This window comes from Manacus vitellinus, unplaced genomic scaffold, assembly GCF_001715985.3.
Source record: "Manacus vitellinus isolate BGI_N305 unplaced genomic scaffold, ASM171598v3 scaffold_55_pilon, whole genome shotgun sequence".
NCBI lineage: Eukaryota > Metazoa > Chordata > Aves > Passeriformes > Pipridae > Manacus > Manacus vitellinus.
The window spans coordinates 2268385-2292581 of NW_021940651.1; the positions used below are offsets into that span (position 1 = coordinate 2268385).

Here is a 24197-nt window from a genome sequence, read left to right on the forward strand (position 1 = left end):
TCCGTGCGGCGGGCGGGGGTCGCGGGCGGGGCTGCCGCGGGCTTCGAGACCCGGCCATGGCGCCGGCCGGCCGTTCGCGTTGGCCCTGAGGCCCTGCTCTGCCTGGCGGCGGCTCCGCTGCTCAGCCCCGCGGCGGCCGCGTGAGTAGCGACCCCGCAGGGGGAGCGGAGCGGGGGGAGGCGTCCCCGCGGTCCCTTTCCCACAACATGCGCAGGGCGGCGGCGCCCGCGGGATTTGCACGCCGCGGACGGTCCTGTCTTGGCCCAGCCGCGGGCCGCGGTGGCTCGCGGGGCCGCGGGACAGAGGGCACGGCGCCCCGCACCGCCGCTCCCCCCGCACCTGGCCCCGCGCCGCAGGCGGAGGGGGCAACGGCGCCGATCCGGTGCCGGTCCCGCCTGGTGCCTGCCACGGCTCCCCGTGCGAGGAGCACCCGCCTGGTATCCCTTGGTGCGAGGGACCGAGCAGCGGCGGAGAGGGATTTCCCATGGCTAAGGGCGCGAGGGGTAGGAGGCAGGGGCACGGCCGGCTCTCCCCGCCGTGGGGATAGACCTCCTCTTCTGTCCCAGCGGGTTCCATGGCTCGGGGCCGAGGTGTGTGCCTTCGGCTGTCACACAGGCTGTGGGTAAATTCCCGAGACTGTGACTTGAAACGGTCCAAAGGGGTAAAACTTGATACCTGGATTGCCATATGTAGGTGTCGGAACAGGCTGTGTATCCCAGGGCTCGTATTCCTTATGGTATTGCTAACGTTTTCAGTAAGAGGGATAAGATTGATCGAGGTATTGAGTATTTTAAAAAGTAAAGGCAAGACGTTTAATATTGAGAAGGGTAGTGGTAAAATAGTTCCCTGCACTAAAGTTGTGATGGCACGTGTCTTGGCAATGTTCGCTCACAGCCCAGAAAGCCAGCTGCATCAAAACCAGCGTACCCAGCAGGTCGAGGGAGGTGATGCTGCCCCTCTGCTCTCGTAAGACCCCACCTGGAGTGCCCTGCGTCCAGTTCTGGGGTCCCTGGCACAGGAAAGACATTGACCTGTTAGAGCAAGTCCAGAGGAGGACTGCTAAGTTGACCAGAGGGATGGAGCACCTCCAGTGAGGAAAGACTGAAAGAGCTCAGGCTGTTCAGCCTGGAAAAGAGAAGGGAGGAGGTTATAGCAACCTTTCAGTTCCTGAAGGGAGCCTTCAAGAGACATGGAGATGGACTTCTTACAAGAGTGTGTAGTTACAGGACAAAGGGTAATGGCTTTAAACTGAAAGAGGTTAGGGTTGGGTTTAATATTAGGAAAAAATTCTTTACTGTGAGAGTGGTGGGGCACTGACACAGGTTGCCCAGAAAGCAGTGGATGCCCCATCCCTGGCAGTGTTCCAGGCCAGGTTGGATGGTGCTCTGAGCAACCTCATCTCGTGGAAAGTGCCTATGGTGGAGGTATTGGAACAAGATTATCTTTAAGGTCCCTTCCAACCGAAACCATTCTGTGATCCCATGAGTCTTGACAGGACCAAGAAAAGAAGAGTGGAAAAAGAAGGCAGCACAAGCACAGATATTGGAAAATTGCTTTTAATAAATAGATCACATTGTTGTCACAGGAATAGAAAATACAAAACATTTAATACTTTAAAGAAGAAGACTTACAGTCATTGAGGCATTTATGGGTATTTCATTGTTTTTCAATAGTTCTGGATCCTAGTGAGGCATGGTTTTGGGAAGAAAGCAGTAAAAAGCTAGTGGAATGAAATATGACATACTCTGGCCCAGATTTCTGTTGATAAACCTACTCATACTGCAAGGACTTCACGCCCAAGATCCTTCTCAGTGGTTCAGTCAAAGCCTATCTAGTAAGGTATTGTGAAATAAGACTTTATATGTGTGGTATCGTTGTACGGTATTGCTTTTTTGTTGTATCAGTGTGATATGTAGTTCAGATACAGTTGAGCAGAAATCTGTAATTGTTAAATGATCCTGGATGTGAAGATGTGCATGGTAGTAAAAGCTTTGGAGGAAACCTCTGTCTGTTTCCTGATACACTGGTCCAAATACTGGGAAGTGAGGATGACAGTGAATATCAAGGTATCATGCAATTCATTTTATATTGGCCAAGCTTAACCATGAATGAACAAACTATTGGTATGGTAAGGGTAACAAAGCTCACTAGAATATAATGCTCAGAATGCTGCTTTACGCTTTGGTGTTTTGTGACTTCTCAGTGCTTTACTTCTCTTTTTTTTTTCTCTTGATGTGTTCATATCTCTGTTTGCTCTGTGACTTCCATTTAGTCAGGCAAATCCACTCTTAATCATCCATCACTACTGAAACAATTTACAGTTTTGTTCCAAGTTTTTAAGAATCCAGGGTTCAATGAGCAGCTATATGACGAGAAGTTCCTGCTCTGATTTCCTTTTCCACCTGTTCCTGACTGATTCTTGCACTTTTCAGATTCTGTGACATTATTCAATTTACAAAGACATGTAGTCTCTATGGAGATTTTTGGTGGGGGTTTTGTTTACTTTTTAAATTTACCCAGGGTTAATATTTGTTCACTTTTTTTTTTTAATTTACCCTGGGTTAATAAATTGCACTGTCTTATGAAGGAATTTACCAGGTCCCAAGCTAGTGCAAGTTAAGCAACAGAACTGTGATTGAAAGCAGAAGGGGAACGAGATCTCATTTTGGTGGCAGTGAGTGTTCAGTGGTAACTGTGACACTTGTTGAACAGATCTGCATCAGTTTCAGAACAAAAATTTTTTGTGTTCTTTTTCTGCCTCTGGGAAGGAAAATTTCTTGCCGTCATCTGTGGACAAGGCAGATTGTCCTGATAGGACATCAACTGTGTACTTCTGTTCGGAAGTGATGGTTAAGTGTTTCAGGTCTTCTAAATACTTTTTTCCTTCCCCCTGCTTTTCCACAGGTTTGTCGTGTTGTTATCATGCAAAGGACAATTTAATGTGCCGTGATGTCTGTGAACAGGTAAGCTCGTTTTAAATTTGGTTTTAACTCCATCAGAGTTAAAATCGTGCCTTTAGACAATGATGTAGCAACATCAAGGTTATAAGCTAATGATCTGTCTGAATACTATGTGTGAATTGTGAGATGTAATGCTACTGAAATGAGAACTTAAAGGTTTAAAACTGTAGTCCTTTTTCCTTTCATAGTGGAAAATGGGTTCTGCTGAAGGTGAGGAGAAATAGAGATGCCAACCTGTTAGGAAATAAGAGGGGTGAAGGTATTTTACAAAATTTCTGGATCTTTTGTGTTTCCAAGTATTTGGGAATTTAAAATAAAGAACAGGATGCTGGTACTATTCTCTTGTTCTGCCAGTTCTTGTTTGTTAACTAAGCATCTGAGGTACTCATTATGATGTATGGCTTTGTGAATGCAGCCAAAATCTGCTCACCTAGTCTGTTAATAGGGTAACAACAAAGAGCTGTTTGTGCTAAATTCAAGCTTGGAAAGTATTTTTCCACAGCTTATGTTTAGACTTGTACCTTTGGGTAGAACGTTATACAGCTTTCTGCATAGTTACCTAAATTTCTCTACGTAAAAATTTTACATCTGTAAGACTTAAATAACATGTATACACAATTTTTGTATTGAAATTGTGTCCTTACATCATACCTGTGTCCTTTTCTTGTCTTCATTACACACTTTGGGTTGTTCAAGCACTAAACCTGATTATGATTAAATTTATATTTATCTCTGATTGTACTAACAAAGTTTTTACTTTAAATTGCACTTCTCCCTCCCTGATATATCTAGAGAATACAACCAAATCTTCTTTCAGTTTTCAAATTGTTGGGCCAAACATGGAAAAGTGTTGCGGTCTCCTTGCATAAAATATTCTTCCAATCCCTATAATAATTCTTGCAGCCCTTCCAGCAGAAGTTTATCTCTTTGAATACAGGTAAGCAAAACTCTACATGGCATTATACATGAAAGTATAGCACTCAGTCTTAAAAATTGTATTTAAACTTAGATGTAAGTAAGAGAAAGAGATCCATTCCTATATATAAAAAAATTAAATGGTAGATTTAGTATCTGCATTGATATGGTATTTGGAATAATCTGTCCAATTCTTTCTGCTGGTTCATTGGTTTGAAGTTCCTAGCTTATCATGTGAATTCCGGTTAGCTCTTCAGCTTTTTACTGTCAAATTCCATCCCAATTCTGTTATACTGGTTCTAATTTTTGCATAGTTTTCTATGGGTTTTGTAAGATACTCTGATCTTGCCTCATCTGGATGACCCCTCTCTAGTCAGATAATCAGTATTTTCAGAGTCTTTGTGGTGAGAGGTTTGTAACAAGTCTAAAGCAAGACTGGTGCCTCTCAGAGTGTTCTATAAGAGCTGGCTTAGTTAACTCACATTAGACTGGTAGCATAATTTTCTGAGTGATCCTTTGATACAGGCAAACAGCTGGCTGAAGGAGCTGTCTGCTGTTTTTTGCTGATTTTCATGTTCTGTTACTTAACCATTTTGTGCAGCTCGATTCAAATGCTTTGTCTGTGTTGAATCCATTTAGGAATGTATTTGATACTTACCCCCTTGCCTTAAATGTAAAATTTGTAGGATGAAGGTGTACAAACACAAGGGGTGACTAAGGAAACAGAGTTGGTTGAATTGCCTTTTTCCATCTTTCCAAATACCTTTTCTGAAATATTTGCCATGCACTTGTTGCCTTGTCAGTACCACCACACTGTACTATCCTGACCTGATAATTTACTAATAATTTTTAAAAGTGTTTTCCTCCAAGATTTGGTAGTTTAAGACATAAAACACTGCAGTTGCTTGCCAGGATCGGCAGGGAAAGGGAATAAGCTTGTCCCCATATTTCTGTTTAAGTAGTGCTTAGGCAGTGCCTGTGACCAGGGTGCACAGGCAGAAATTTGGGCATTGACACAGCCAATTGTTGTGAAGAGTGTCATTAGCAAGTGCAGAAGTACTGAGGTACTTCTGAGGTGCCTGAGACTGGGTGCACCTGTTGTGCCCAGGAGGATAGTCCCTGGTGCTGTCTGGACAAACACTCATGACATGGTGGAGGGCTTGACCCAGAGGGAGCTCTTGAGGAAAAGGTGACCAACCACATCTTGGGCTGTGGGGAAAAGCTGGTGTCTCTCCTTGAGACGGTGGCACTTCAACTGTGGGAGTCATGCTCTGGTCAGCTTCCTGAATTGTCGTATAAGCTGAGGATGGAAGCATTGCCTCAGTGTAAATGGGGAGCTAGACAAGCTCTGTGGAGAACCTGCAAGGGCAGTAATCTGGACTATGCATTGCATAGAAAGAAGGATGGCCAGAGGCTGTGCTTAGTGGAGAATAAAAGTTTTTGTGGCTCCTGACAGCAGGAAGAAATTTCTCAGCCTGTCTTGGATATGCCCTTACAGAATAGGTTTGGGGCCTTAGAACAGGTGAGGAGGAACAAGCTTCACTGGGGAGCCATCTTGGCCTAATCAACAGGTTGTAAACAATAGCACCAGGCAGAAGACTCCCTTCTGCAGGGGATGGAGGCATTCATCTGCAGATTAGACTTCCTGTCTAAGGTGTCTTGGTTTTTAGGGGCTCAGATCTAGGATGTTGCAGGAATTGCAAGGCTTTTAGGGGCTCAGATCTAGGATGTTGCAGGAATTGCAAGGCTTTTTGGACCCTCAGACTGTTATCCATTGTCTGCTCATCTACATGGACACCAGTGATAAAGTATTGAGGAAGGCCTTGCATGAGTAAAAGGTAACTACAGGCCAGGGACTAGGGTGAAAGGCACAGGAGACCCAGTGATGTCCTCCTTGATCCTGCCAATTAAGGAAAAAGGCTTGATTAAGAGTAAGGATTTCTGCTAACTAGTAATTCAGATATTGTGAGCCCTTTGAAAAAGAAAACTTGGATTACAGGTTTGTTTTTCAACTAACATGATTCAAACATCTAATTATTCTCCATTCTTAGTAAGTATTATTCCACTCTTAGCTTTAGTATCATCTCCTGTTCATGCTTATTTGATTAAGTATGTCAGATATCGCAGCAAGAAATATGTGGTTCTCTCTTTCTTTAACTGACGGGTTTTTTGTAAGTTTATTTCTGGGAAGTTTGATAATGATAAATTTCCTGGCAGCGTTCATCTCTGTACCGCTCCAGAGGTCTCTATCCACATCCTTCTCCAAGCATAAGGACAGTCCATCCCAGTCCTCAGGAAAGCACGTTAATGTTTCAAGAATCTGATGTGACTAAACAGAGAAGGAAGTCATGAACAAGCTTAAGTGAAGAAAGGCTACAGTATAGAGAAGATAGAAGCAGGGAAGGTTATACAAGAAGAATTTAGAAAGTTTGCTGAAGCAAGTAAGGTTATGTTGGGAAAGACAAAGCTCAGCTGGAATTGAGACTTGTAGAGGATGTCAAGGGCAACAAGACTTTAACCACTATGGTAGTAGGTAAAGGCTGAAGAAGGAAAAATGTGTGACTGTTGCTGAAGGCAGCATATGATTTAGTGTCAGCAAACACAGATAGGGCAGAGGTACTGAATGCCTTCTTGCTTTGTCGACAAGATCTCTCAGTCCTCTGTGCATAGGGATGAGGTACAAGGAGATGTACTACAAGTAATAGGTGGTGGATGAATTGGGAATTACTTGACCCATACATGTCCGTGGGACTAGATGGCCTGCCTCTGAGGATGCTGAGAGAGCTGGCTGGTGTCACTGCAAGGTTACTTGTTCTTCATCTTTGAAACATTGTGGAATTTGAGGGAAGTCCTCAGTGACTGGAGAAGGACAGTGTACACATCTTCAAAACCAACCAATCAAACAAACAAAATACCCCAAAGGCTGGTGCCCAATCCAGTAAACTACAGACTATTCATCTTCTCTTAAATGCCTGTGAAGATCATGGACAGAGTCCTCTCAGAACACATCTCTGAGTGTGCAAGGGGTAAATCGTGCCTGACAAACCTGATTGCCTTTGATAATAAGGCTGAATTTCTGGATGAGGGAAAAGGAGTGGATGTCATTTGTGTTGACTTTAGCAAGGCTTTCAACACTGCTTCACTCAATATTTTTATATCCATTTGAGGATCATATGGTTTTGATGAATGGACAAATAGATGAGTAAAAAACTGGTTGTATAATCAGGCTCAGAGATAGAGGTTAATGGGTCCTACTTTGACTGCAGGCTAATAAGTGGAATACAAAAGGTGTCTGTCCTGTTCAACATCTTTATTAACAACCTGGAGGAGGTGGCAGATTTGACTGTTATTGAGTTTTTAGGCGATATGAAGCTGAAAGGAAGCACTGATAATCTTAATGGCGGGACTGTCATCCAGGGGGACTTGGATAGATGAAAGGAATTGGCCAACAGGAACTTTATGAAATCCAGCAAGAACAAATGCAAAATCCTGCACCTGGGAAGAAAGAATCATTTGCAACAAAATGAGTTGGAGATTGATTCTCTAGGGAGCTGATTTGCTGAAAAATGACCCAGGGGTTCTGATACACAGACAGCAAGCTGACCATGAGCCAGCAGTGTCCTCCAACAGTAAAGAAAGCATCCTGGGCTATAATCCCCATTTAGGCAGCACTTCCTGGCCACACTTAGAATGCTGTGTCCAGTTTTGTCCCCCCTCTTACAAGAAAGACATCCATTACCTGGGAAGAGTTAGCAGAGTCACCCAGGGGAACAGGAGCCTAGAGCACATGCCCTCTCTGGAGAAGCTGAGGAAGAAGGAGCACGTCAGAGCAGCCTTCTGATACCTGTAGAAAGATTGCTCAGAAGACAGAAACAGGCTCTTCACTATGGTACACAATGTGAGGACAAGAGAGAGCAGTCATAAATTGAAACCAGAGAGTTCCAGCTGGTTATGAGGAATAACTTTTCCACTGTGAAAACAGAGAGGCTGTGCATTCTTTATCCTCAAACCTGACTGGATAGAACCCTGAGCAACATGGTCTGGCCTCATAATTGACCCTTCTTTGAGCAAGAGGGATCTTCTAAGATCCCTTCTAATCTGAATTATTTTATTGTTCTATGACCTCAGAAGACTCTAAATACTACTGCATTTCTTTTTTTATTCTCATTTTGAATCATGTGCTTTTGCTCTCTTGGCTTTCTTTCGATAAGTTTATCATGTTGCAAATTTAGAATAGAATTGTAATGTATTTCTCCTTCTGAAATGCATCTGTTTCAGGTTTTCATGTAATTTCCAGTTTCATATCCCACATTAATAGATCTCTTTCCATCCCTCTTGTTGTCTAGTTTCTTGTTTTAATTTGTGTTTTTTTTAATTAGACTGCTAAAGGAACAACATCTTCAGTTGCATACCATCCAGTCTAATGAGCTTCTGGCTGTTCAGTTTACTTAGATGGTACTTAAATTGTTCTTGCTCTGCTGTGGGTAGTATTCATTCCCCTGTTAGTTTTGGTAGTCTCTTTAACTAGTCTAGGTTTTGTTTATCTTTGTTCCACAAAAATTACTTGTTTCAGGTTTTTTTTTGGAAGGAGTTTAGTTGCTTGAGGTCACGTAATGTGTAGCAGAAGGTTAATTAAGTAAATAGAGCTGTATAGTATTTTGGTGTGTGGGGCAAAAATCCTCAATTTCATACTGGCCCTTTACATTCAGTAGAAACTTTTTGATCAAAGTGCTTGAGGAGGAAATTCTCATTCACTCTAAATATAAAAATTGCCTCTTTATAAAAAGCACAACATATCTGAAAGACTACAGATCTACAAAAGAAAATCTCAACTTTGTATCATATGGATACTAAGGGTTAGCCAAAGTTCTCAGAGTTGATAGTAGAGAAACTAAAACTGGTGAAATCAGTTGAAAACAGTTTTTGATGTGCAGTTATATTCTCTATGTTTTAAGGTGTGTTTTGTTTCTAACAGATTTTGTCTTCTAAGAGTGATTCCCGTTTGAAGCACTTACTGCAGCGAGCACCTGAGTATTGCCCAGAATCAATGGTAAGGCTTGCTAGAAAAAATCTTATAATGAGATTTGATCCTCAAAGTAGGATTATTTTTTTTGTAAAGCCATCATATATTATGCTACTTGCAATAAGGTGGCTTGTATAAGCTATAAAATGCAATGAAAATCTTATCTGTGTTGTAAAAAATTGTGCTGAGTGATTGTTACTTGGATGTCAATGGTAGCAACTTGAATTAGATCATATGTTACAGCTTGTGTATGGGACAAAGCCATGAGGTCTTGGTTGGGCTAAGGCAAGGAGGCCCACATAGCTGCACTGAATTGTTTATGGCTTTATCTGAGAAACTGGGGTAATGCTTTTGTTGGATAAGTAAGATTATGGTTTCCTAAAAGTTCTTTAGTATTTCACTAAAAAGATGAAGAATGTAATCTGCTCCTTGTCTAAGGGGTGATCTAATTTAGGAATAGGTAAGTACTATCATTCAGACTGTAAATTTTAGAGTCTTATCTCTTGGCAACATAGAATATCTGAATACATTTGCTGTCTGAAAAGTCTACTTTCTTCTTGCAGTTTTTGTTACTTCTGAACAGTATCAATTCTGTTTCCAGCTAGCCTAGAGCATATGCTCAGCTCAAATGGGCACTGTGTACGAGTACTACATCTAGGAATAACATTTTATAATTTACTTTGCAAGACTGTGTATGCTTATAGATCCTTTTCTTCTGTGTGTCAAAGTTCCTTCAGCTTTTTGTTTCTGTAGATCATCAAATCTAAGGTCCTGGAAAGTTATAGACAGCTGATGTTATGAGTAAAATCTGGCATGAAAACATACTGGTGAATAGCATTTGTTTTGGTGCTGGTTTTCTTTATCTTTCATTCCTTGATAAGAAGAGTAGAATCTTGCTTATGTAGTGGAGAAGTGCATTTTATGACAGGATTGGAGAGTATCTGAAAGGGGGAAAAATGATTGGCACGATGATTTTTTTAACTCTCAATTACTGTCTTTGTAAATGGTAAGTTTGCTGTCCAGGGTGGATCTTAAATGAATATCACTGAATTGAACTGATATTTATAAACTTTTGCAAAAGACATCTAGATATAGAATAGTTAAGAGTTCAACTTAATACCATATTTACTGTTCTCAGGTATCATTTGTCTTTGTTGGAGAGATGTTCTGGTGCCATTACTCAGATTAGCAGATAGGTTTAAATTTAATCAGATGGTCTATATTATGGAGCACTGGTTACATTGTGTTGTGTATATTCCTTCAAGTAAGATGATGGAAAGGATATTGCCTGGTATTAAGTAATAAAGTAACTGCCAACACAAGAAGTCATTTTTATCTGAGAATCATTTAGGTTAGAAAAAACCCTGAAGATCATTGAGTCCAGTCATTAACCTGCTCATGGAATAAAGAAAGTCAACTGAATCAATGGGATGGAACTAGTAGCGCTAGAAGCTCTTTACCATGTTCTTTTGATCTCACTTTGGCTCTTGTATAAGTGGGAAACTCTCACAGATACAGAGGAGGACAGTTTTAGATCACTAAATACATATTCATTGCAACTTTAGATGAAGTGATTAATTCCTCTGATGGCAGAATCCTTGTGTGACAATATGGGTTCCTCTGTCAGTGTGATTTAACTGAATTTTTCATTTTGTTTTAAAGAACATGTTCAACACTCTTTCATTTAGGGTCCTATGTGTTGGGTTGACCCTGGCTGGACACCAGTTGCCCACCAAAGCTTCTCTCATTCTTCTGCTCAGTTGGACAGGGAGGAGAAAATATAACGAAAAACTCATGGGTTGAAATAAGGAGAGGGAAGGGTCACTCACCAGGTGCCATCAAGGGCAAAACAGACTCGATGTGGAGAAATTAATTTCATTTGTTGCCAATCAAAATTCAGAATAGGATAATGAGAAATAAAGTGAAATCTAAAACCACCTTGCCCTCACACCTTCCCTTCTTGGGGAGGAGTGTTGATCAGTTGGAAGGCAGGAGAACTCTGCAGAGAGACCTGGACAAACTGAAGAGATGGTCTGATTCCAACAGGATGAGGTTCAACAAGGCCAAGTGCCAGGTCCTACATTTTGGCCACAACAACCCCATGCAGGGCTACAGGCTGGGCACAGAGTGGCTGGAGAGCAGCCAGGCAGAAAGGGACCTGGGAGTTTGGATTGACAGTTAGCTGAACGTGAGCCAACTGTGTGCCCAGGTGGCCAAGAAGGCCAATGGCATCCTGGCCTGGATCAGGAACAGTGTGGCCAACAGGACCAGGGAAGTGATTCTTCCCCTGTACTCAGCGTTGGTGAGGCCACACCTGGAGTGCTGTGTCCAATTCTGGGCCCCTCAGTTCAGGAAGGACATTGAGGTGCTGGAGCAGGTCCAGAGAAGAGCAACAAGGCTGGTGAAGGGACTCAAGCACAGAGAGGGTAATGAGGCATTGGAATGGGCTGCCCAGGGAGGTGGTGGATTCTCCGTCCCTGGAGGTTTTTAAGATGAGACTGGATGTGGCACTTAGTGCCATGGTCTAGCAACCACAGCAATGTTGGATCACAGGTTGGACTTGATGATCTCAGAGGTCTTTTCCAACCCGGTTGATTCTATGATTCTTCCTGGGCTCAACTTCACTCCTGACTTCTCTACATCCTCCCCCTGAGCAGTGCGGAGCAGAGCATGGGGAATGGGGGTTATGGTCACTTCATTGGGTATTGTCTCTATTGATCCTTCCTCCTTGTGCTCTTACCCTGCTCCAGGGTGGGGTCCCACCCACAGGAGGTGGTTCTTCAGGAACTGCTCCAGCCTAAGTCCCTTCCACAGGGTGCAGCCCTTCAAGAACAGACTGTTCCAGTGTGGGACTCCCACAAGGCCACAGGACCTGTCAGAAAACTTGCTCCAATGTGGGCTGTTCTCCACAGGACCACAGGTCCGGCCAGGAGCCTGCTCCAGTGTGGGCTCTCTGCAGACTGCAGTTTCCTTCAGGGCATATCCACCTGCTCCAGCATGGGGCTGCAGGTGGATTTCTGCTCCACCATGGACATCCCTGGTTTGCTGGGTAACAGTCTCCCTCACCGTGGTCTTCACCACAGGCTGCAGGGAGATCTGTGTTCTGATGCCTGGAGCAGCTCCTCCCCCTCCTTCTTCACTGACCTTGTTGTCTGGAGGGCTGTCTCACATATTCTCACTCCTCTCTCCAGCTGCAGTTGCGCAGTAGTTTGTACCCTTTCTTAAATATGCCATCCCAGAGGCGCTGGTAACATCGCTGATGGGCTCAGCCCAGCTGGAGCCAGCTGGAACTGGCTCTGTCTGGCATGGGAGAAGCATGGGACATATGTGACAGGTCGATGTCTGACATGTAATTTCTTTTATACTAGCCCCAGTGTAAAGAGTCCTCTGTAGTCAGCCTGGCTAGTAGTCTTGGTAATAACATTAATGAGAGAGATAAGGACAACAACTCTTTGATAAGCTTTTCACCTTTCTTTTTTCCCTAAAAAAAAAAAAGGAACCATTTACAGAATTCTTCTGCCTAATATCATCAGCCTTTTAGCATGACCTGTGTTTAGAACCAGAAGTGCTTTGCAGTTGGGGTGAACCCAACAGCTCCCTGTTAGCTTCTTATGTTAGTAAACTTTACATATGCAACTCTTTCTTCCATGTATCTGTCTTTCTCTGAAACTAATTTCTCTGGTCTCTGGGATACTTTAAAACCTTTTTTTTGTTCATTTTCTATGTGATTATTTGTTTGTTTGGGGTATTTTTAAGGTGATGGAAAGGAATACTAGGGCAATAAGTTTCTTCAGAGACTTGATCCTAGATAAATATTATTCATTGTCTAAGTTGCTATTTAGTTCTCTAAACACTGGTGGAGAAAGTTGACTAGCTAGTGTTTTCCAGGTAATCACGGTATGTTCTGCATCTGCAAAAATGTTGCTAATGATTCCGCAGTCTGTGGAGAGCAGAAGGAAGTGGTACTCAACTTCTGTCTCATAGCACTTCTTCAAAAGATGTTTAAATGTAAGAATTCTTCCAGTCAATTATTTTAAACCCAGTGAAAAAATGCTGAAAATGGCAGTTTGAGTCTGCTAGAAACCCTCTTATTCTATTTACTTACATTTGTTTAATTGCATTTTTACTTTTCAGAGAGAAGTCTGGGGTTGTATAAATTCTTCTTTGCCAGGTAAGATATACCAGTTTACTATTGAATCATGTTGCTTTTTCACTATATACGTATTTTGATTTTGTGTCCCCCAACTGCACCTATAGGTTTCATGATAATTTAACTTCCATTATGCTTCTATTATAAACTGTATTTGGTGTCTAGTTTCCTTTAGTATACACTGAGTTTCCTGTGCATTTTATTAACACTTCTTTCCTTTTACTAGTTAGAAAATATTTAATATTTTGGCCAAACTGCTGGGCTCAAAGGTTTGTGATCAGTGTCTCAAAGTGCAGCTGGAGGCGAGTATCCTAAGGGTTGATGCTGGGTCTAATCCTGTTTAACATCTTCATTAATGATGGAGGCGGAGTGCACCCTCAATGTATTTGGAGGTGATGCAAAATTGAAAGGAGAAGTTGCTAGACCAGATAATTGTGCTGCCATTCAGAGGGATGTTTATTAGCCAGGGGAACAGACAGACAGGAACCTCTTGAAGTTCCAGAAGAGGAAGTGCTAAGTCCTGCACCTGGTGAAGGCCCCATGCTCCACAGCACACAGAAGGCTGACCCAGCTGGAAAGCAGCTTTGTAGAAACATACCTGGAAGTCCTGGTGGACTGCAAGTGGAATATGATCCAGCAATGTGCCCGTGTAGCACATTGGCCAACAGCACTCAGACTGCATTAGGAAAATGCTGCCAGCAGATCAAGGGAGCTCATCCTTCCCCTCTAGTTAGCATTGGTCAGACCACATCAGGGATTTTGTGTCCAGGTCTGAGCTTCTTAGTACAAGAAAGCTATGAAGACATTAATGCAAGTTCAGCAAGGAGACATTTTAGGGTGATTAAGGTGCTGGACCGTATACGAGGGCAGGCTGAGAGAGCTGAGAGACTGTGTTATGCAACTAGATGATCTTTTATAGTTCGGGAATCTGTGTTGTACAGATGAATTTGATGAATTATCAGAACTATGGACTCCAGTCAATTAATTGTGCACTGAAGGTGTATTTTCATCTAGAAATGCACACACCTTAATTACCTTGATGACAAAATATATTTTTAAGTGGCTGTATTAAGATTGGAGTTGTGTTTCTCAAAAATGCGACCACTTGCCAAGAAAATGCTAACTACAGCTGAAACTTATCAACCTTCTTCATTTGGCATGTATTGTAGTTTGCTTCATTCTTTTATCACAATTTAGTTTAGTTCCAGTATGTCTGAAAAACACAGGATCTGTATTGCACAAAATATGGGTGCCTGATTACTCAGTGGTGATTCACTGGTGACTGTTCAGTGGTGACATTGCCCCTAAAGCTGTACAGCTGTACTAATCATGTGTTTCTCCTGGATACAGCTAGTTATTGCAGCAGAGATTTCTGGAAATCTTGGTTTCATACTGCACATGATATTTGCCTAATGTTTTTTAGATTGCTTATGCCTTACAATGTCAATCCTAGTAATAAATATTCTACCAAACATTATTGTTCTGATTGAAAGGAGTCTCCAGCTAGAAATTTATGCGGAAACAACCAATACGTTCTTTTATGCCTAAACCAGAACCTAGTGAGTAGTTGATTTGGCAATTAACTGTACATATGTAGTTAACCCCATGTGCCTGATTTCCATGTAGACAAGCATTTACTTTTGGAACTAGTGTGAAACAATGCGTCAAATTCCAAATTTTTGAACAGTGATTACAAGCTGCTCATGTGTGCACAACAGCCATCTCTTTGACACTTTAAAAAAGATGCTCAACCTCTGAAAAACTAATCCTGCCCCCCAGCTGTAGAAGTGAAAGATGAGCTGAATTTGCAGTTTCCATGACCTTCACAGCTGTTTTGAACTAGTGTTAATTGGAAAGCTGAGCCAATACTCTGAATAGATGTAAAGAGGATTTCAACAGACCAATAGATTGCTGGCCTACAGTGTCTGCAGAAGGTCTGTACCGTTCAGATGGTACAAGGCCACTTCAAACTGACAGAATACAGGCTACAACCAAAAGCTGTTCTGCACCTTTGCTCCTCTGCTCCCTCCACCTGCTATGCAATGCTGTTACCTTACTTATGCCAAGCATTAAGGTTTTAATTTTTATTTTAATAACTCTGTTATGTATTTTAATTTCCTAGGGAAATATGTTCATTTAGTAAAGATTTTGCTTCTCCTTTATAAATTTGCCATTTGTGCATTTTCTTAATTTGCCCATCAGAATGTCATGAAAGACGGATACTGTTAAGACTTTCTGTGTCACCCATGTTTGTAAAGATGACCAACTGTATTTTAAGGGCAATTTTCTTCATGATAAAAACCAACTTCCATTGATTGCAACTATTGTTTTCCATTGATTGCAACTATTTTTAATTACTTTTTTTCCCCACTGTTTTCTTATCATTTGAATTTAAGATCATTGGTCTTGCTCCTAGCACTTTCAGTTCCCTTTTTTAAAGCTAAACATCCCTTGTGACTTTTCTGAATAGGCATTTCTGCTAGGCTTAAGAGCATTTTTTAAATATAAGTTGTTCATTCTTTTACTTTCTACTTTGTATTTCTACATAAAGAATATAATTTGTGCACGTAATAAAATACTGCTTAGATTTTAAAATATTCATAGCAAAAATGAGTGATTCATTTTAGTTAAATAATTCCACTTCCAGCCCTAAGAAAAAGAGTGTAACAAGTTTGTCACAGCTGCTGGGCAGCTGCATAGGTCAAACCTTCCCTTCAATTATTTCTGTCTTTAAAGTTACATGAGAAATAGATTCAGGAATGCATTTTTGTTTTATTTATGATGTCTTGAAAGTCTTAGAAAATCTGTGTCTATGAATAGATTAAGACAATGAAACAACTTACGGCAGCAATTTGCTTTTCTGTGTAACTTTATCGTAAGAAATGAGGATAATGGCAATAGTGAAATGAATGGATTAAGAGAGACAGGAAGATGTGAAACTTTTATTGGAGAAATTTCTGGATATGAAATCTTGTTCTTCGGGAGATAAATGACAGAAGCAGCATTGTGGGTTAACGCCAGTAGGCAGCTAAATACCACACAGCTGTTTGCTCCTTCCCCCACCAGTGGCACAGTGGAGAGAGCCAGAAGGGCAAAAGTGAGAAAACCCATGGTTTGAGGTAAAGACAGTTTATAATTTTAAAATGGAACAGAACAAAAGCAACAAAAAAGAAAAGGAAAAAAAAAACCAAACCCAAGAAAAGCAAGTGATGCAAAAGAAAACAATTGCTCTCCACCAACTGACTGATGCCCAGACAGTTCCCAAGGAGCGGCAGCCACCCCCAGCTTTTGTGGCTGAGCATGATGCCATGTGGTATGGAATATCTCTTTGGCCAGTTGGGGTCAGCTGTCTCGGCTGGGTCCCCTGTCAACCTCCTGTGTACCACCAGCCTACTTATGGGTCCGTATGAAAACCAGAAAAGGCACTGATGCTGTCTGTGTTAGCAACAACTAAAACATCCCTGTGTTATTGACAGTGTTTTAGTCAGAAATCCAAAACATAACCCCATACAAGCTCTGCTGGAGAAATTTAACTCCATCCTGACCAAAACCACTACAGGAAGCTTGAAGAAAAATTAAGGATCATATTCTGCATTCACAAAGTTGGTTGAAAAATGTGGTATTGCAACCAACAACAGGATGCATCTCTATGAGATAATGTTGCTGATTTTAATTATTTTTCCTGGGATTTTTTTTTCTGCTTATATTTCAGATTAGATAAAATATCCCAATCTAATACTTCCATTGAAAAAAATAGAAATTGAACTATTGAAAATAGTTTGCACATAAAGCATCTTTAAACTCGGTGTATGGAAGGTACTTCATTAATTGCCAGGTTCAGCACTTCAGAAAGCACATACTTGTTCTCTTCTTGCTTAAAGTTGGTTTGGAGTTCCAATAAAAATCAAATCTGTAAATAGGCTTCTTGAATGAGAACAAGGTTATCAAATTTGAAAAGGAACTGACACATAGAGGGAAGGGAAAACAGTGGCATAGTTTCTCTTTCTACTCTAATATGTCTGTCATCTTATTTTCCAAGGAGTTTTGAAGAAGTCTGATGGGTGGGTTGGTTTAGGTTGCTGTGAGCTCGCTATTGCTGTGGAATGTCGGCAAGCATGTAAACAGGTAAGGCTTTCTAACTTATTGATGGAATCCGTAAAGGTTCTGAAGCTCTCTTTGGTAATGCTAAACTTAATTCCTTGAATTTTTTGTCATGGTATGTACATAAAAGTTGTTACTTTAAAATAATGCTGAGTGGAAGGCAATGTATGGCTGTTTCTAGGCTCTCTTTTTTTGCAGGATCATGTTTAGTGATGCCACGTTGTAGTTACTGCCCCAAATAGATTTTTGTGTCTCTTCAAAGAGGTTTTTGTTCATTAGATGGAAGAAAGGGGTTTTTTGGTGTTAGTAGTAACAGTATTTTTGTCAAGTAAAAGTTTTAAGCATAATACATACATTTAGAAATTACCTTTTTATTAAAAATGTGTGAATAATTTTGGGATTATTTTTTCCCCCCAAATATATAAGAACATCTTCAGAATTGAAGAGCATATTCTTATCTATCATCATCCTTGTATCTCAGTTGTGGAGCACATATGTACTTAAAATTCAAAGTTGTGTCTTAATCTTGACCCAGCAGCCTACTGTAAATTGTTGTCATAAAAAAACCCAATGCTACTTTCACCTGAAATCATAGCATTAAAACTATATGATAAGAGATGAGCCATGAGTACCCAGAGCAGTGTGATAAAGAGATGAGGAGTGAGTAAACAAACTGGGTACTTTTGATCTTCTGAATATAAGATACATGTATTTGTTGTCAAATTCATTTTCTATCAAAGTTTTCGAATTTGTCTTAATGTTTAAGTGTTTTCCAGACCTGATTAAAACACTTCTGTTTATTGCAGTGTCCTATGAAATTCTGCTTTTAATTTGATCTTATGATTGTTACATCATTTCTTATTATTCTCCGAATCAGATGCTGTATCATTTGATTGCAGACTCTGCTGTCTCAGAATCTTGGCTGTATTTTGTACTTTAGCAGACTCTGGTTAAAACATTTTCTATTATTTTCATTTATACTCATATACCAATACTTCCCAAATATTAGGGATAATGGGAAATATTTGGATTTTAATTTTGATTCTTGAAACTTGAGGGGGTTTTGAAGGCATTTTGAAGAAGGTGATATAGGTCCAAGGTTGGACTTTACCCAGGTATTTTAAATTATTGAAGTAACATGTTAGTAGTAATAATAGTTTTGAATATCTGCCATATGAAAAAGGAGCATGAAATACTCTATAGAACAAACTGATCTGCAGTTTGAAGGGAGAATTTCTGCAATTCAGTTTGACAGTAGGAACCATAGTACTGTACATACAAGAGAAAGGAGATGGGAAAGGGACATTAGCATGCAAAATAGGGAGATGGTTATGCTCAAGTTCTTTCATTTCCTAAATACTTCCTGTGTTCTACTCTATCTGATAAACCTTTCACAAAAAACAAACTTGCTTTGTATCAACTAACTTGGTGCAGAAATAGGAAGTTTTGGTTTTTAATTAAATGTATTGTCAGTCATGGTTTCTGCTTTTTTTTTTTTTAAAGCTTTAGATGCGTTCTTTAGGTTCTTAAAGGAACATTTAAATCGACCATGGACCCATGCTTGTCACAGTTAGTGTAAAGGTAGAATTGTCTTTATTTTGCAATGTGATTTTATTATTTTCTGCTACAAATGGAGAAATCTATCTGTCTTTCAGGCTTCTGCAAAAAATGATGTTTTAAAGGTCTGCAGGAAGGAATATGAGGTATGTGTTTGTGTCTGAACATATCTGACTAAAAATCAATGGTTTTATAAATCCTATAAAAAGTATACTGTAGAAGAGGGAAAGTCCTGTCTTGTTATAATCATATTTCTGGATATGCTCATTTTCATCCAAATGTAAATCACCTCTCCCTACATTTTTTGTAAAAGTGTAAGTGCCTTCTGTAAAAAGATCTTGGTTTTTATATCTTAATTTCAATGAAAAAGTTGCAACTTTCAAACTGGAGACATGGCTTCCAAGAAAGTTTATTTCATAGGAGTTTTGATCAAAGTCAGCATTCATTGTGATCATTCATTCTGTCAGAAACTTTTCAGCTTCAACAGTGAGAGAGTCAGCTTAAAAGTGACCTAAAGAAATAAATTTAGGAAAGAATAGCCTTTTAAGTATCTTAATGTAAAACATTTCAAATATATAACTCTTTTGTAACATCAGTGAAACTGTTAATGCTTGCAGTTATTTTTACTGTCTGCTCATAGAATTAATTATCAGGGTATCTTCAGAAATCTGCCTTTACCTGTGTTCTTTTTAAGACAGTGTGTAGAATTGCTATTCTACTAGGACTGCTTTTCTTTTGATCTGTTTCTTAATTAAGAATCAGATTCCTCCTGCCCCATTTCCTTCTGCCCTGAATTAGGTAGTCCTGCATCAGTTCTGCTCATAATCAACAATTCAGGATATCAGACAATTTTCTGTTCTCTTGATTTGAGCAGAATTGGAGCAGCTTTCCTGTTTTTTTTCCAGGAAGTGGTAAATTGCTTTTTTATTTTATTTTATTTTTCCTTTGGTCCTTTTATCTAAACAATCTACAGAGTATTTTCCTAGACTCTTCATTGTTGAACTTAGGTATAGGTTGTTCTCTTAAAAATGAATTTTCATTTTAAGTAGTTCTGTCTCCTGTCATGCTGTGATATGCTATACTCTCAACATCTGCAAGCTTCTCCTCTGTTATGCTGGTCTGTTTCCTTCTTTTTTTCTGGTTTTCTGCATTGCTGTAGGAGGTTGGCCAATATGGGTTGAAGGAGAACGTGAGAGGAAAGGTAAGAGAAAAAATGGTGATAGTCATCTTATTTACGTTACCAGTTTTTATCTGGAAGTTTGAAAAGTGGGTTCCTTGCAATTAATCAAGAGTGATCTTGCTGTTGTTGTACAGAAAACCTTAATGCTTTCTATCTCTGCAACAGTAAAAGAGAAAGAGAGGGAGAAAAATTATAGTAGAAGGAATCAGTCTTCAGGCTGGTGGAGAAGGAAAGAACTTTTATAATGAGGACTAGGTGTAGTAGGTACAAATAGTGTGTCAGGGACAGAAATTAAGTATCTGATGTGGTAGTTCATTAGTTGTTACAGAGTTTTCTATGACAATGGGTATGGTATTACTATGTGTCCGAGCTTACAGGACAAAAAGTTGTCAAGAGTCTCCTTGGTTTTATAAAGTTCAAGGATGTTTTGCCCAAGATAGGAGATTCCACAAAATACTTCTGGAGGGAACCTGCAGTTTCCCACACCCTAGACATTCTTTCTCCTTTCTTTAAAAAAAAAAAAGAAAGAAAAAGTTCCTGGTGCTTTGGTGTGTGTGTCCTGCTCCTTCTGTAGTCTGTGAATAGCTTCTGTGTCTGTGACCAGTACCGTACTTCGCATTCTGTGGGGTCGGCTGGGGAAGACACTGAACTGGGGAAGAAGCAGCTACTTCAAACTGAAAGAGGTGACATGAGATCAGAAACAGCTCGTGAATCACATAAATACAATGTCATATATACTGTGTTTGCCTTTGTGTTTAAGAATTCATAGTTTGCTAAAAATGAGGATCCAACTTGAGAATTAGTTTACAGTATAGATCGTTGTGCTTGTTCATCAGCTCTCAAGTCTGTTGCTGAGGTATTTAATATATAAGTACATGACATAAAAGTAAAAACTAGATTAATTAAGGGTGTAAAAGTGTAATTCCTTTTTTAGTAAACACTTTTGTAACTTACCAGCTTTCTTAACTTTCTTATATACTCACATAATGATTTCCCGGAGGATTTTCACAAGCTGCCTAGAGTAGTTGACTGAACTCTGCGTAGTACTTATCTGTCATCTTTTGGGATTAGGGAAGCAACTTCATGAGTTACCCTTCATCTTCCACTGTTAGTGAGTGTGAAGAATGAGGTAAGTCTTCAAGGGTAGGACATAGGGTTCAGAGCAGTGAAGAAAAACAAACTCCAAGCAGGAGGCGCCACCAAGTTTTGAAGTTGCTAAGCAGAGTCTCAGGTTGTATAGTAGCAGAATCACTTTAGCACTGATAGCTTTTCACAAGATTAATTGAAGATGCTTCTGCTGATCATATGTTTCTGGGTTACTTTTACTGTAAATATGTATGTTTCTTTTAATTTGGAGATTTTACGCATTTTAGAAAAGAATCGTGTTGGAATAAGCTATTAATTTTTGATCAGTGCATTGAAGATTGCGTGTCCTGTTAAACAGCTTTTATTTTCAAGTAGCACTGCATACAGAAATGGATAAATTTAACACAACTTGCTGAGTATTTTTAAGTGTTACCAAAAGATATTTTATTTGCCTTCTTTTGAAGAATTTTTTCTGATAGTCCTTTTTCCCATCTTCTGCCTCTCAGGTACTCATTTTGTCATCTTCATTTTTCCTCTAGTTCTATGTATCTCAGCTCTCTTATCTTTCACTACTTCTTCCAGCTTTCTGCTATCCTGTTCATCTTCCTCTGTAAAGAAGGTAGGTAATAGTCAAAGAAAGAAGAAAAAAAAGAAGTGGAGACGGTATGGATTGTATGTAGGATTTTCTGATTTTCGTATTTTAAAAGTTTCATGTAAAGTGGAGGGTCAGTTTTTTTAAAAGACTGCATGGAATACAGGTAGCACTAAAATTTCCATTAGATTGCAGCTCTTGAGTCTGTACACTGCATACTGTGAATTCACCTCTCTGCACACTAAGAACTCCAGTTTTTACGTCATGTGTTCCGAATAAGACATTCAGACTTCTCTGGGTAATTTGGCACTGTGAGAGCTTCACTGCAGTTGAGCACTATTAACGTCGGCCAAGCAGTCAAAATACAACTGGGAATGTCACCAGTTATTGGGCTTCTACTCTTAAAACTAGTTTTGATGCACGGTAGTGAATGCTTTTCATATCTCTGTACTGTTTGAAGGTATTTTTGCTCTCACAGATTTGAGCACTCTTTAGCCTAATCTGACTTTTTTACAGTTTTTTAAACACAGAAACTTCAAATGCAATGTCTGCAGCTTCAAGTGCTGTAATTCAGAGAAGTACTTACTGTGCTACAGTATTGGCTTGTCTTATCGTCTAGGGTCATATGATCCTGCTTTATGCTGACTACTAAGTACTAATTACTAATTACTGCTGCTGAAAAATGCAGTCAGCAGTTTTTAGCCTGTATCTAATTGCTCAGAGACAATAGATAATAAGGAACTGTTTAGGACATTGTTTAGCTGAAGGTTCCTAAACAGTTTTAATGAACTACTAAGGCATTTGGAGTGTGTGTGGCCTCTGGAAGTACTGTTTTAGGAATTCAGGATGGACTCTGACACATTGTAGATAATGTTGTTGTCATCTGCTGGTTCCTTTTGTCTCTCTTCTCTGCTGTTCAAAGAAGGTTGATAGAGCACTCAATGATCTTGCCGAAATTCAAGTTGCACTGATTTTGTTCTACCTTAGTGTGCAAGTGTTCTCACTTCTTCACTGGCTTACATAATTGAAAATCTTGGCCTTGTTAATTACCGCAAGCTTTTAAAGTTCTTAGAATGTTCACTAGCATTTGACACTTCAGCTGACTCCACTAAACCTTAGTATGTCATCAGTTATTTTCTATCAATAAATTTGAAGATTAAATGAAGTCAAGGAGAGATTAGTGTGGTTTTCATTGCATAGAGTGTATTTTATTAAATTTAATAAATTACTAGTGTATTTGTTAACTGTAGATAATACTTACAAATTAAGATGGCCTTAATTGGATAGGATCTAGATTCAAATATTTACCGTGGTTAGGTTGCCCAAGCTGACAGTACTAAACTTATTTTTCTGCCAAAGTTAGTAGCATACAGATACCATGATACTTTTTAGGGAAGAAAATAATCTTTTTTGGGTTTTTAGCAGAATACTCTTTAATTTCTGGTGTGAAAGATCACTTTGCTGTTGTTTTTCATTCAAAACAGAAGAGGCAGCCATTTAGAATAAATGTGCTTGTAATATGAAAGCATGTCTTACAATGCAGAGGACTTCTTCCTTCAGCAAAATGTTCTGTGCTGTTTGTGTTTGGGTGTGTGCATTTTGGTTTTTGAGCCGTTACCTGCAGCTGATGAGCTCCAAAAAGAGCGAAACCAGTTAGGTCCTGCAGTACTGGCTAAAATCTTTCTTCAAGAGGGTTCTGGTGAGGAAGGCTGAACGATGTTCTCTGGTGGATAAACCTCAGTAGCCTTTTTCAATTTTCATAACACCAAAAAGAAATCTTTGAGACTTTTTTCTTTAAGGTGTACATGGTTCTGTTGCCCATGTCTGCCTACCACTTTCCACTTCTTCTGCTTATAGTGTCACTGACTTTAATAACCAGTTTCAGAAACATCTGTCTTTAAAAAAAAGAGAAGTCTGGAAGATGGGATTAATGCACCAGTAAAACAAATCATTATGTTTTTGTTTCAGAAATTTCAATATTGACATCTTTGTTCACTTAGTAATTTAATATTCAATATTTCAGTTTCAAGTTGAAAATGGAGTATGTGCACAATATTGACTTTTTACCCTCATTTTCCTAAATCTTGATGACTTGGTTGTTCTTTTAAAAAGAACATCCTTTTCTCCTCTTTTAGTGTTTGTGTTTGGTTGGTTGATTTAGGTTTGATTTTCCTTGCCTATATCTCTCTTTTGCTTTGTTTTCTCTCTCTTTCTGTTCTGACAGTTCAATAGCAGAAGGATGCTTGAGTGGGAAAAAAAGCTTGTGATTTCTTAAATATGAGAACTACTTTATTAGAGATAGGCATCAACCTTGTGTTCTAAAATGAAATTATGGTTAGTAATTCAAATCAGACTGCCTGTCTAATGCTGTTACCAACTTTATTCACAAACAGATGATTAGACATTAATTCTTGTTTTATATTCCCTCATGTCTCTATAGCTACACTCACATGTGTACCTGTACTTTTTGGGTAACTGAACAGTTATCTAGACCTACACAAAAAGCAAAGTCAGCACCCTCACTGGCACTGTATTCTGTGGTGGCTACAGGCACTTACAGTTTTGTGAAATATGGTGAGTTGCTGTAATAACTCAGTGCAGCTGAAGTTCTTCCTGTGCCTTTCTGCGACTGC

At 39.7% G+C, this 24197-nt stretch overlaps 1 protein-coding gene across 1 annotated transcript in view; it reads left to right on the plus strand.

Annotated features, from left to right (window-relative positions):
- Positions 1-574: 574 nt before the first annotated feature.
- The window catches only part of RECK (reversion inducing cysteine rich protein with kazal motifs), a 50731-nt gene continuing 27108 nt past the window's right edge, over positions 575-24197 (plus strand). Inside the window, exons 1-6 of the mRNA XM_018081617.1 lie at positions 575-689; positions 2905-2963; positions 8851-8925; positions 13033-13069; positions 17088-17173; positions 18805-18852. Of these exons, the coding sequence (XP_017937106.1) occupies positions 575-689; positions 2905-2963; positions 8851-8925; positions 13033-13069; positions 17088-17173; positions 18805-18852 (420 nt within the window). The remainder of the gene's footprint in view (positions 690-2904; positions 2964-8850; positions 8926-13032; positions 13070-17087; positions 17174-18804; positions 18853-24197) is intronic.